Source organism: Polypterus senegalus, chromosome 2, assembly GCF_016835505.1.
Source record: "Polypterus senegalus isolate Bchr_013 chromosome 2, ASM1683550v1, whole genome shotgun sequence".
NCBI lineage: Eukaryota > Metazoa > Chordata > Cladistia > Polypteriformes > Polypteridae > Polypterus > Polypterus senegalus.
The window spans coordinates 109,706,770-109,721,604 of record NC_053155.1 but is presented as its reverse complement, the minus strand read 5'-3'; the positions used below and the strand labels follow the sequence as shown (position 1 = coordinate 109,721,604).

Here is a 14,835-nt window from a genome sequence, read left to right as displayed (position 1 = left end):
TTTTAATTGCTCCTTATCAGCAAAATGATGCAAATGACAAAGGCATCAACAGTTCCCCATATAATTTGCTTTTATTTACACTTGTGCATGTTCATCATGAACTATCTGCTTCAATATCATGTTTGGAAGGAAACTGATGAGAAAAAAAATGAAGCACTGAGAATTACTAGTCTACTTCATCCTGCAAATCTTTTGGATAATATCCTTGGAACGTGTTTGGAAAGGAACAAAATCTATGATATAATAATGATTTGTCATGGCAGAATGAAAATACTAACATGCCATAGAATTAAATGAGATCTGTTAATGGGCTGGCAAGGATTAGTTTCTAATTTAGCAACTGGATTAGAACAAAAATCTGCAGCAACTTTGGTCCTCCAAGTTTGATTTTGCAGATTACTGTTGTAAAGTTTTGTCCCTTAAATGCATTCAAATGCTGATGATTAGCAATGAACTGTGCACATACAGATTTGAACAACATTGAATGCTAATAGTGGACCATTTCTTCAGTGTCATTTTCACTTGTCTGCTCATTAAATAATTATTACAAATGAGCAGACAAGTGAATATGGCACTAAATAAACTTTCTTTAGTATTCAGTCATGACAGCATTTAATACAATTAAAATAACTATATTTCAGAATTTCTTAGAATAAGAGAATAAAAATAAGATCAATTAAAATTAAGATAATGCACTGATTAAGAAATTAGTTGGACTGAACACTAACCAATGACCATCTTAATTTACATTTTTGCATATGCACTGTACAAGTTGCTTGTTTAATAAAGTGTGCATACATAAATAAGAAAATTAAAATAAGAATTGCATTGTTTGTTTTTTTATATTAATATACAATAAACAAAGGTATATTCAGTGTATAGCATTCTCCCAAGTTCTCAGACACTTACTTTATGTAGACGATACACATTTTTATTTAAATAATTCTGATGAACTGCTCTTCTTGAGCTTTCCAAACAGACATCTTCTTCCATAGTAGAATAAAGTAGATTTAGGGTCAGGCTGAAGTTTTGGATGCTGATATATATTTCCCATTCTGTGGCTTTTAAAAAAAGAGTATCTAGTAATTTTCTTCACTGCTGTCCTCTCACAGATGAAAATAATGTTACACACCTTGTCTATCTTCCATGAACATTCAGCCACCAGATACAGTATGATTCTAGTAAACCGTTGCCAGATGCCATTTAACTATACATTATAATTTACAAAGAGCCTTTAATATCTGAAATTCAGGTCCTACTGAACATCCAGCATGGGCTCAGAATGTGGAAGGTAATGTTTTACTAACATGCTGAATTGTATGAGGAAGCAACAAAGGACATGATCAAAGTGGTGCATACAATATTATTGATCTTGAAATACAGAAATCATTTGATAAGGTGCCACATGAGAGGTTGAGCATCAAACTAAAAGAAGTGGGTGATATTTTTAGATGGATGCAAAATTGGCTCAGACACAGAAAGCAGAGGGTGATGGTGCGAGGAACCTCATCAGAACTGGCTGATATTAGGAGTGGCATTCCACAGGGGTCAGTGCTACGGCCGCTGTAATTTTATTATATATAAATTATTTAGATAGTAATACAAATAACAATCTGTTTAAGTTTGTAAATGTACAAATATACAGTAGGTGGATTGGCTGATAATTTCAAATCTGTTGAATCATTACAGAGGGACTTGGACAGCGTTCAGGCTTGGGCAGATTTGTGGCACAGGAAATTTAACGTAAGTAAATGTAAAGTATTACACAAAGTAAGTAAAAGTATTAGGTTTGAATACACAGTGGGAGGTCTGAAAAACTGAAAGTATGCCTTTTAAGATGGATTTAAGAGTCACAGTTGACTCGTCACAGACTTACTATCAACTGCCAGACAGTGTTCAGAAGTCATTAATAAGGCTAACAGAATATTAGGTTGTGTGGAGTATAAGTCCAAGGAGGTTATGCTCAAGCTTTATAATGCACTGGTGAGGCCTCATCTGGAGTACTTTGTGCAGTTTTAGTCTCCAGGCTACAAATGACATAGCAGTGCTAGAAAAAGAGAAGAGTAACTAGGATGCTTCCAGGTCTTTATGAAGAAAGATTAAAAGAGCTGAACCTTTTCAGTTTAAGCAAAAGAAGATTAAGAGGAGACATGATTGAAGTGTTTAAATTATGAAGGGAATTAGAACAGTAGATCGAGACTTGTATTTTAAAATAAGTTCATCATGAACACATGGACACAGTTGGAAACTTGTTAAGGGTAAATTTCACACAAACATTTAGAGGTTTTTCTTTACACAGAGAACCATAGACACAAGGAATAAGTTGCCAAGTAGAGTGGTGGACAGTAGATCTTTAGGCAGCTTCAAAATTAGACTTGATGATATTTGGGAAAAATTAAATAAAAAAAACTAGAGAGTTTTGTTGGACTGAATGGCCGGTCAGGATTGTTCTAATATTGTAATGTTCTAATTTGAAACTTTTTTTTTATCAATAGTATGTTAACTTAGTTAAACTTAGTTTTGTCAAGTTTGACTTACTTGTACGGAATGTTACTTGCTTTTAATAAGTTCAATAAAATGTTTAAAAAGTAAATAAATAAATAGTATGTGAAGGTTAATTACACCCTGAGAAATCAAGAAACAACATTCTAACTATATTTAACAAAAGCATTGAATTTTTCTTATCATCTAGATGCAAATATTGCCATGCAGTGGCATTCGTACCTCATTGAAACTAAACCTTGATATGATTCTTAATGGGGATATGTTCTGCATGGAATTTGTATGTTCTCCCATTTTTTTTCTTTCATGTTTCTTTTTTCTCCATTAGTATTGGGCTAGATTCCTAAAATTATGCCCAAGATAAAGCAAGCATAGGAAAGTGATGGTTGGAAGGATTTTATAATGTTATTTAAACTTTATGACGGTAGCTACAGTGTAACTAATAGCACAGATCAGCCATTTGCAAATGTCAAGCCCTCTTTATTTCAGCCACTAAAACCTGGCAAAAAAAAATACAATAAATATGGCATATTATTTAATCTGTGTACCCAATGCTAAACTATGTACACAGGAAAATGTTTCAAGGCTACCGGCGCTAGTTGATTTATTAAATAATGGACTAGAATCATGCACTTGTCAATGATATGACACATAGTTTTGAGTTCAAGTGCTATAACTGCTTACCACTATGTTGAATTAATCCCTCAGGGTCAAAACAAAGAAGTCCTTAACTGTGTGATATTAGTTGTAAGTAATGGCTGATGAGAGGCAAAAGAAAAATAGTAAACTTGGATAAAAAAATTCAAAAGTAAATTAGTGAGTTTTCTAAATTGTATTTACATTACAATGCAAACATTATATGGATTCAGTAGGTCCTTCTAGTTATTAATATTTTATGTGTTTAATCATTTGAAAAAGATGCAAAATTTAAACTTAGCAGCAACTTTAAATGTACACTGTGCAACTTCAGAAACCATCAATGACTTATTATAAATACATCACAAATTGCAAGATTATGAAATGAAGGATAATATAAATCATTATAATAATGCACCAATTATCCTTTTAAGAGACATTCTTTATGCACTACATATTGTAAAGTGAACCAGACTTATCTTTAAATTGCTTGAGGGATTGTGTAATTAAGAAGGAGGTAGAGATGTATTAAGTTCTTTTATTGGCCAGATTGATTTTTTTTAGGAATCACTATCAAGAAGGTGAGTAAATCTTGCCTCTACTGTTATTTTTTACATTTCTTTAGAAACATTGATTGCTATAACATTACCGCAACAACATTTTGAGTGGTTCTTTTTTAACAAGCACCACCATTTTCAGACTACCTTTGCATTGATGCTATCATATTGCTCACGGTCCCTGTTTTCAATGCCAGTCACATCGTTATCATTATTTCCTATATTATTGCCTATATAAAATGATGGAGAACTGAATTTCATGTTCAAGCATTTGGTTCTTTCTAGAAAATCAAATAACATTTGGTAGAGTTAGTGGAAAGTATTTCTGTTTCAGGTTTTGATTTTTTTTTATTCTCTCTTGTTTCTCTGCCTCCAGCCTGTATTATAATTTCAATTTTTGATTTCTCCCACTACTTACTGTTTGTTTTTTTATGAGGGTTAAAGTCTTGCCAGCATAACAACAGAAGTATTTGAAAGTAAAATACAGAGAGTGGCCAACCTGGAAGCCACCCAAAGTGATCTGTCTATAAATTCAAATTGTTGCTCATAGATATAGGGATGACAGGAGATGCCAGTGAGGTACAGTTGGGGCATGAGCTCAGCTGAGTAAAGGAACAAAGGACCAGGTTGTAACAGATAGAATATTAGAGAACTGTTTTAATAAGACACAGTGAGGGAGCATATGTTTTAAACCAATGTCTATTCCATCATTATGTGTAGTTAATTATTAAATCATTTATTTTTGTGTATTCTTACATCCTTGGCATTTTTATGGATACAGAGATCACTTTGAGAAAATATCTTCGTGTTCACGCTCTGTTTAATTGGACTGTTACTAAGTGAGATAAATCAAACTTTTACTAACATCAAAATGAAGTCAGACTTTACTTACAGATAAGATAAACCATGTCAATGAGAAATATAAATAATTCTAGGCACTTCATCCAAAACAAGTATCTGACATGAATCAGATTTACATTGTCATTTTAAAGAACACATGTAATATCAAACTGCACATTACAAAAAACAGCAAAACATTCTTTGGATCTTATCATGCTTCATTTGGCAAGTTAGAATAATTTCCTATATAAAACTATGTTTGGCACAAGCATTTTAAATCATTCAAGTCTGGGAACAGACTGGACAAGAACTCAGACCTTCAAGTTGATCTGCTATTTTTAATGTGTTATGCCCGTGATACACAAAGACGTGTCTTCTTTTGAATGCTACTTTGGCAAATGTATTAACTGGCAGCTGTGAAAAACTTCTAGATTCTATTTGTTACTACCATGCCATGAAGATAAGTAGATACTTACATACAGTATTACTGGATCATTTAGCACAGTTCTTACATATTCATATGCGTATAATTCAGTAATGCCCAGAGTTCGTAGCTTTCTAAAAAGGTTGATATTTCAGAACATACAGTAATTGGCAAGTTTTACTACAGCATATACTGTTGTTAGCATTTTAACCAAAATGATACCCGTTGTGATTCTTGCCACAGTGAAGCACAAAAAGGAAAAATGTTCTCGGGGAAAAAAAAAGGTCAGACCTGTCATATTTACAGGTCTTGTTCCACTGGGTAGGCTTTACCCGAGGCAGTCTAGACCCAAATTCAGATGGCAGGCTTCCTGCCTTCACAGGCCAAAAAAAAAAATAAATAAACAAAGATTCTTTTAAATTAAGTATTTACTTAATCAGAAAAAAGAACCAGAAGTGAGACAGGAAAAAAAGCAAAAATAGGTTTAATCTTAAAGGCATAGCCTACAGAAAACAAATCCAAAGAATCATAAACCAAAGAGTGACACCTTTTAAACAAAACAGAGGGCGATCGCCAGTATATCGAAACAAAAAAGATAAATAAGATAAAGATAAATAAGGTGACAAGGCAGATAAACAAAACTAAAATAAAGAAAATTAACATTAGGCAAAATTGTAAAATAATTAATAAAACATAAAAACAACATCCATTTTCCTCACCCGCTCATCCAGGTCAGGGTCATGGGGAAGTTGATGTCTAGCCCAGCATGCATGGGTAGCATGGCAGAAAGAATCCCTGAGCAGGGTGCCAGTATAAAACAACATCACACATGCAGTAAATCTTGGCATTACATAGTATATAATAATTATAAGGCTTTCAATTGTTTCTGAAGCATGAGGTGAGTGGGAAATCTATATATATAAAAGTCATTGTATGTGTGTGTGTGTATGTACAGTATGTTCCAACATCACTTCCGAATAGCTGGAAACTTGGTACACATTTCTCATTGGTGAACTGAAAATACTATAGGGTGAAATCAACCCTAACCCACCCCCTTCTGGGTAGGGTGGGGGTGATCTTGCAGTCTTGTATGCATGTTATCATCCAGTTGACACTCAGAACAACCACCAGAGGGCGAACTGGAGGTGACTGCCAGCATTCTTTATGTTTAAGCATCACCACGCTCCTGTTGCTTTTAAAATTAAATAGAGTTGGCCAGTTCCGAGCATCAACTGGATGATAACATACATACAAGACTGCAAGACAAGCACATTAATGAGTCTTCATTCTTTGTTCATTTATTTTTATTTTTAAAGTTGTGGGGAGGGGTTTGTTATATTTTTCTCAAACAATTAAAAAAAACACTTTATTTTCCTCCAAGGCAATGCTGGGTATTTCATCTAGTATACTATACAAAAGGTCCCAAGCAGTCAAAAATCTGAAAATCTCAATGCTGAGAAAAAAGAGTGTATCTCTACCTTGTACAATGGAGCTTCTTTTTTATTTGCTCTCCAGTACATTGCCATTTGCAAATGAAATTATGCTTTTGGGAGACTTTTTACTTGATCTAAAATATTAGCTTTATTAAACAAGTCAAAAGTGCAGTTTTACTTTACCTTGATGGATATGTTACTCAGTTAAGCTATTAAATAAAACATGTAAAATTTCTTGAATTAAAATCAACATCAGAGACAGTATTTGAGATATCTTCTGAAAATAGGCATAAAGTTGTGAAGCACAGTTGGGAAAAAATAAATTATGTATTATATGTTCAGAGTAACAAAAACCCTGCACTGAAGCAAGCAAGAGCCCAAGGAGTGACCTTTATTTAAATTGATTCAGAATAATAGGTGTCTTTAAGAACAAACACGGAATAATGGTTCATTGGCTAGTTTTGTGTTCAGAGTCTTGAAACATTTGCTCAGTGGCTTGAACAAATTTCAGTGCTAATATAAATAAAAGATTTGAAGTATCCTAATATACATACAGTAAATAAATGTTTCTATTCAATCAATAATAACCTCTTAGTGAAAAAGTATATTTTTGTTTTTAGGTAAAATAGTTTTATATTACAATATATATTCAAAAGTGCAAATGATAAGTGCAGAAACTTGCATTGTCTAGGCAAATTTACACTACTTAATGACGTCTATTTGGTAAACAGTTGATAAACAGTGAAAAATATAAATATTGAAAGTGTAAGAGATTATTAGATTTTTGTCACTTTATTTCAGACAGAGTAGCAGAGTCAGATAACAATGTTATCTTGGTTTGCATACTTTGGCTTGCATATTCATACTGTTGAATGCAGTATACCTTTAACCATTGTCACAAGAATGAGACATACTCAGATAAAGGTTTGGGGCAGCCACCCCGTATAATCTGGTATTCTGGCTGCAAAATCGTTTTATAGAAACACAGAGCACTGAAGTGCATACAACCGAGTCCAAAACAAGACTGAGGAAAAGGGAAAAAGGGTAGGCTTTTAAAGGGGAAGACAGGAAGTGAGGTCATAAGGATCGGGCACATGTTCATCACTCATTGGATCAAGCCCGGACGTGACATCAGAGGAGCCGGAGCTGGTAAGGTCTGTTTCCATTGGTTCGGTCCCGGAAGTGATGTCAAGAGAGCCAGGTGGAATCTCCCAGGAATGGTTTACAGGGAAGTGAGAAAAAGAGTCAGTGCACTCTGCCACATCCCGGCATGCCTCAGAACTGCCTTCACTCAAGCCCTTTAGCTGCCTCCCATGCGCACGTGTGTGACACCATTTACAACTGGGATGTAGTCTTTGAAGCAGTATGAATTAATTTTCTTTTATTTTTCTGAATAAGATACAATTACATTTTATGTGTGAAAAGAGAGTTTCAAAACAGGGCTATCCTGATACCAAGAACTCAATAATAAGCTAGTTTGGGATATTGTATCTACACAAATGTTTTTAGCAGAAAAATGAATTAAGTTGTAATGTCATGGATCTCAATATATCTCCTGTGTCAAAAATGGAATAGCTTTAAAATTAAAACCAGGCCCAAAGCATACTTGGCTGCTATTTATTCATCATGTAACCATGCTGACCAGATAATGCACAGTATTATATAGATGAACAGCCGATTCATGTAATATTCTGCATCAAGAACCCTTATTTTACTTAAATCGCCAACAGTTTCACATCTGATTCTGGCCTTGAGGTCTAATTCTTTGAATAAGATTTATCAAAATGCCAGAGCTTAGACCAGGGTATGCAGTGTATGTTTACCACTGGGTGTCCTTTGTGTATATCTTTTATAAAGAGTCCTGTGTTAATGGTAAATTATGGATTATTTTTATCATACTTTTTACCACTGGTACTATTACCCCCACTGCTGTCATATCGGCTGTTTTTATGTATCTTTCAATTCTTTGCTTGTTTTTGTCTTAATGTTCCATGAAATGTGCTGTCAGCTCAAAATTATGAAGGATGGCCAGAAATCCCTCTACAAACAGATTTCTTTGACTGATATCTGGACTGATATTCAGCCATAGAATGCATATTGTGTTTAAAGTGCAAAGGAAACAGTGATCCTACCACTCATACACTTCCATATAGCTCATCATTTTTTTTCCTAGTTCGCATACAAAATAAGAATCACTCAGGCCCTTGCATTAACAAAGTGTTCACTGGTCTTACTGTATATGTCTTTCAGTGACAAACAGTACAGAGACTTAAAAGAATTATAAATTGGGATATGTAATATGAATAGGATCTCATTATGTACAAAAGAAGCACTGGCAGAATGAACCAGCAGACACCGTGGCACTCAGGAGTATCTGATCATAACTGATTAATGGTATCTGAAAAAAATGTTCATTTAAAATCTAAAATCCTTAGGTGCTACTTTGCTCTATACTGGTAAAAACCAGTTCCATAAAGTTATTTTTTTGTCTGACATGAGTGTTAAATTAATTTTTAAGTGGCTCCAGAGATATTATGGTCTAAAAATTTTACTTCCACTGTTTTATTTTGAGCACACTTAGTCTCTGTTGGTTTGAGATATAAAGATACAGCACCTTCAGCCTCATCTAATAACTGAAATCTTGCAGCAGTTGAATGTATATTTAGAGATGGTGAGTGATGAAAATGCCTCCTATACCCCTTGTTTGTTCAAACTTGCAACAAAAAGTAAAATATAATTAATTCGAGTAATTTGAAACAATTTGTAAGAAAATTAAATAGAAAATTAGAAATAAAAACACCAAGACCATTTTATATAATGCTGGTGTATGTGAATGTGAAGCAAGATTGGGAGTTAAATCTAGCATTATCCCAACTAGACATTTAACGTTACATTTAGCGAAGCCTCATTGTGCATCCAGCTCAATGTAAAAACATTTTTGACTGTGAGCTTAAACTATATGATGCACAAATGTGTTTAAGGTGTGTATGTGTGATTAGCTTACTTAAGGGTTGAGTTTTAGCAATATTATTGCAGCTGTTACTTAAAGGAATACTCCACCCAAAAATTATATTTTTTATATGTTACTTACAAATGCAGTTTGTAGCTGTAGCTGAGAAACATTTTTAATCTCATGTTCTAGTGGAAAAAGCACCTGACAAAGATTCTGATTAAATCGGACCCGATAGTGACCAATACTGGACAATAGCAAACAATGTAAAAAAACATTCTTGGGAAAAAGAAAACATCTTCTCATGTAACTCATGTCACATAATCCACATGTCTGTTATCCATTTATATAATGAAAACATGCAAAATGCATGTGTTTTTTGCTATAACATTATTAATACTTATATCTGGAAAACCCAGTGCACAAAATGAACAGGTAAGGCACTTCCCTATTAATACTGTGCTTTTGACCTAAAGACAGGATTCTTATTTATTTTAGTAATTAAATTGCAAAAAAAGTGTCAAATGTCAAATGAAAAACTACTTAGGAGCTGCATTTTAAAAATGTAAGTAGTGAGTACTTATTTAAGGTCAGTTTAGTTCTAAGATATAGCACATTCCAGTATTGATACCTTTGGGGACAGTGGAAATGGAATCACATTAAAAAGCAGCCATTATATGGAGTAGAAATGTGTCTCGTATGCCACCACAGAGTGCAGATTTGTTGGACAGTATGAGAAGTTTTATGAGGGGTACAGTAGGATATTTTAAAGCCTTCATAAATGATTTCTAAGTAATCACAATTAGGTAATAAGAACTTGGTGTTTCATTTTAATGCATTAAAAAAGAAATGGTACCCATTAAAATATCAAAATAAAACTTAATTGGAGTAATATATTTATAGTTTCTGTTTTGCACTCAAATTACTGCTGTATTTTTGTAGTAGTCAAACCTGTAAAACTTTCCAATTTCTGTTGCCTACACAGGAAAACTTTGTAAAATGTGCTTTGAAATGTTTTACTTATTAAATGTAATTAGTAAATTTGCATAGTTTTGTGAAGGAATAATGCTGCAGAGTTTATGAAAGAGGGCTGGGTTTTTTAAATGTTGCAAATACTTAATGTGAAGGCATGGTATTAAAACACATGGAAATAAATTAGTGTCAGAATGCTTTAGTGACATTTTCCTAATCGTGCAAGTGCGAACAGTAAAATACACAAGTGAAGGTCACATGTGAGAGCAGAATCAGCTGACTTTTAATTAGGGATCATGTAAATGTCAAGGAACCTTATCAGCGGACCTTCTGTTTGATTGAAAACACTTATGGCTAATTTTATGCAACCTAAAACTGTGCTCGCATTTTTTAAAGCTTATCGCAAAAATCCTGTTGTTTTGAAAATGATGCAATACATTGATTAAGATACATTGCAAAAACAAACTATTTTCCAAATTAATTTAATGCTCTTTCTTTCTCCGTTTGAAAAAGTGGGTTTATTTCCAACTGAAACACAGTAGTAATGGTTTTCCAAAACTGACGTTCAGGCTGGTGTGATATAGGGAGAACACCCGTTTGTCATGTATTCACATTCACAATCCTAAAAAAGCCCAAATTATTGGAAGACTTTTATTTATTAATTTTTAAATATGCAGAGAAGCACCCACATAGCAGGACACAAAGGAAAAAAAGGTGAAAAATGTACAGTAACTCCAAGAATTCCAAGCAATGTTCCTTTTCATGATGAACCAATGGGTATAATATGAGGACTGCTTTAGCTACAGGTACACTAGGCTTGCACTGTCACTGGTGGCTCTTCATCTCAAACTTCAAACATAGAGTTACCTGTAAGCTGTCTAATGGACACAATGATCCCATCTGCTCTAATCACGGTCCTCTTGGCTTCACACTTATAGGGGCAGTGTTGAACTATCTTTCTTTTGCTATTTTGTTACTAGCCTTCCATGGCTTCACTTTCTTTCAGGCATGCTCAGATGCTTTTCTGTTTTCATGCAGACACAATTTTTTCCCCATGTTTGCAGACATGCTGTTTGACTTTCATTGTGCTTCTTTCTCTCGATGAAGTCCATATAAGGAACTATACAATGTCCTTTACCACTTTGGACGTTTGTAACACTTTGCCAGTCATTTACCTATTCTCAAAGGTTTATACTGTATAATATTTTAAACATGTGCATTGGGTGAAAGTAGCAAATAAAGAACCACTGTTCTACTTAACTGTAAATTGTCTATTTAATTCTTTATCAGGAAACATCAGATGGAACCTCATAGTAACCTATCAGAACCAAAGTGAGAGAAAAGAGTCATGGAGTTGAATCTATGATAATTTATTTTTTATTAGAAACATTTTCCTTTATTATAGCATTGATTTTTCAAAATTTGGAGTGGTTTCTTGAAAGACCTAAGTTTATTAAGGCTGACCTGAAATTTGATACCCCTCAAAGTTGATATTTAATCAGTTAACCAGTTTATGAACACATACAGTACTTTATTAATCCACACAATTCTTGAGGACTTGCAATACTTCCATCCGCAACATCTCTTTCTGTTCTTTTTTATTTGCAGTTTTATTATGTGATTTAGATTTTTCCAAAAGTAGCATTGATAGAGATATAAATCCTTTTAAGATTAAAAAATTGTTTTCTAATATACATATACATACAGCTGCAATGTGTTCCCCTCTTTCAACAGTCTATCATTCCATCTTCTTCTTCATAGTTGATGCTCTCTGTAGCTTTCCTCTTATTCATCTTCTGTCTTTTCTTTGGCAAGGTGCTGTCACCAGTATATACAATTTTGGAACTTGATTGTTTCATTAACGGCACATTTATGGTGTTTTCTCACATGTTATTAGATACACTGCAGCAAAAAAGACATACCAAACAACACTTTGACAAATGAAAAAACAGAAATGTCAGTGAGGATTCAGTGACTTTTCACTTGCTAATAAAAGAAAGTGATTAAATTATAATTTTTAAGTCTTCCATTAATTTTCTAAATCCTGTTTTATCAAGTGTAGGGTCTAAAGGTTTCGAAGCTTCTCCTCAGAGCATTGGTCACAAAACAAGGGTTATTTTATGATAATGCGGAAGTCTTCCTCAGGGCACACTCATGCACACAGCTCACATCATGCTTTTTGAAATGCAGATTTTGGATTAAATTCTTGCAAACTCAGGGATAACAGAAAAACAACATAGTCAGCACAGCCGGGAATTGAAATGCTGTGCGACAGCAAACCCGCTTAAACTTCAGACTTTTATAGCCATCCTTTTTCTCAATTAGTTTATCTTTCATGATGTTCAGTTCAGTTCAGATATTGCCTGTCTTAATTTGGCTTATAAGATCGAGATGTACGCTTTTTTTTCCCCTCTATACAGTCCAAATACACAAATAAGTTGACTGGTCTTCTGCTAATTATTGCCTTGGTAACTACTGGCGATGACAAATATGAAGGAGTTAAAGAACAAGCAAGAATGTGTGGGGTTGGCCGTCTTTTGTAGGTTTGCTATTGTTTTCATTCTTTGTTTTCCAAAATTTGTAACATTTGTTGAAGTAATATATGACAGAGAAAATGTGGGAAGATTTTTCTGAAAGATATACACAATCTTCACAACTTGACAGTTGCAAAATTCAAAGCCTGTAAGTGCAAAATGCTGTACACAGTGTGAAATATAAATACAAGATAAATGCCACTTAGAGAACAAAAGAACAGCTCATTCTTCTGACATTGCTTAAAATGAATGTAAAATATAATAAAAAATTACACAGCATTATAAAAATAAATGGAATATGTAGCTCATGGAAAGCATTTTACTTTCTAGTCTGTGAGTATTTGACATGATTATTATGCGATTCACAACTTATCAAAATATCCATCCATCATCCAACCACTATATCCTAACTACAGGGTCATGGGGGTCTGCTGGAGCCAATCCCAGCCAACACAGGGCACAAGGCAGGAAACAAACCCCGGGCAGGGTGCCAGCCCACCACAGGGCTATCAAAATATTACAGGGCATTTCTGATTGTTCAGTTTTACGTAGTACCAGGCAGCACATGACAATGTTTGACCAATAAGAACCATATTGATCACCACAACACAAGAAAGACTTCACTCACACTTGACACTTTCCAAAGAAAAGGAGCTGAGGTGAAGGATATGTCCTCCTTGATTGGGGCAAGGAAGGTAATTTTGTCCCGTCTAGGGCAAAAAATAGTGTGGCGGTCTATAATCATCAAACGCAGGGAAAAGGGAAAGTAGCAGAATTCCCCTATCTAATCAATTAAAGGGCAACCAAAGGAGGAAAAATAAAAAAGAAGTAAACAGTATTTTAAAATGAAATAACAGTTGGGGTCTGGAGCGGCTCATTAGGATATGTACAGACAGAAATTGCATCAATTACCTATTGCTGCCCAAATTCTTGAAATTGTTTTTTCTTTTTTTTAATTTGCATTCCCAGTATGCTAATTACATGGTATTTGATGCTGATCATTGAAGCTTGAGATTTTTTTGCTGTCACTTGGGCAATGCTCATTTAAAAAGGCTTCCACTTGGAACTGCATTGTGTCCATCTGCTATTTTTATTTTCCAAAACCTGCAGGAACTATGAGCAGCTGAAGAATGTATTTTAAGAACAAAAAAATAATGTTTTTTCTTTTTTTTCTTTCTAGAACTCTCTAAAACTGTCGCTGTGCGACCTGCATCATATGCTGCTATACTGAGAATAAGGCCAGATAGTTCATTATCAGCATTTGAAAGCTCAAGAAACCGACCTCGCTATCCTAGCTCTATGTCGTTGGCCTCGTCTGAGTGGCAGGCCACGCCCAGCCAACATCTTTCTTCAAAACCCTTGTATCAGTATGCTGAGGCAGATAGACAAGAAGGTAAAAACTTTTTTCTCGAGTTATTTAATGGTCTATCTGTGGAATTGCACTCATGCTTTTTTTAATATGTGCAGTTTATTAGAAGGGTCTTTTCTGTTTTTTTTTTTCACACTTAAATGTTCACCACTACAACTCAGTTATTCTTCACAAAACTGATGTATAGCAGAAATTAGGTACCATAATGAAGGAAGATGTCCAATGTACAGGTTCCATGTTGTTTTTTTCGAAAAAGGGTTCTGACTTGCCTTTACTAAAATAAGTGTTTTGCTCAAACAAAGTATGATGTAACATTGTAGCAGCTGAAATCTGTTTTAAACAAATAAAAAAAATCAATACAGAAATACTGCACAAAAATTAGCCCATTCAAAGTTTGTATTTATTCAAAAAGCTCAGTATTCTACAATCGATAATTGCAATAATTGCAGTGTACCCTTATAAAAGGAAAATGATTGGCGTGAGCTGTGCATAGCCTTGATTTGAGAGCGAGGGGAATAATATTGCTTTTATTCAGCACAGGTAGTGGACATGCTGTCATCATTTACCTTCTGTTAAAACTCCAAACTAGCAACAGAAATACCCAATCACATGTTAGTT

At 34.2% G+C, this 14,835-nt stretch overlaps 1 protein-coding gene across 4 annotated transcripts in view; it reads left to right on the top strand.

Annotated features, from left to right (window-relative positions):
- Positions 1–14,835, top strand: part of cntn5 (contactin 5) — a 1,359,131-nt gene that overhangs the window by 702,314 nt on the left and 641,982 nt on the right. For all 4 annotated transcript variants that reach the window (XM_039744349.1, XM_039744347.1, XM_039744348.1 and 1 more), the window contains exon 4: positions 14,029–14,241. In XM_039744349.1, coding sequence (XP_039600283.1) covers positions 14,029–14,241 — 213 coding nt within the window. The remainder of the gene's footprint in view (positions 1–14,028; positions 14,242–14,835) is intronic.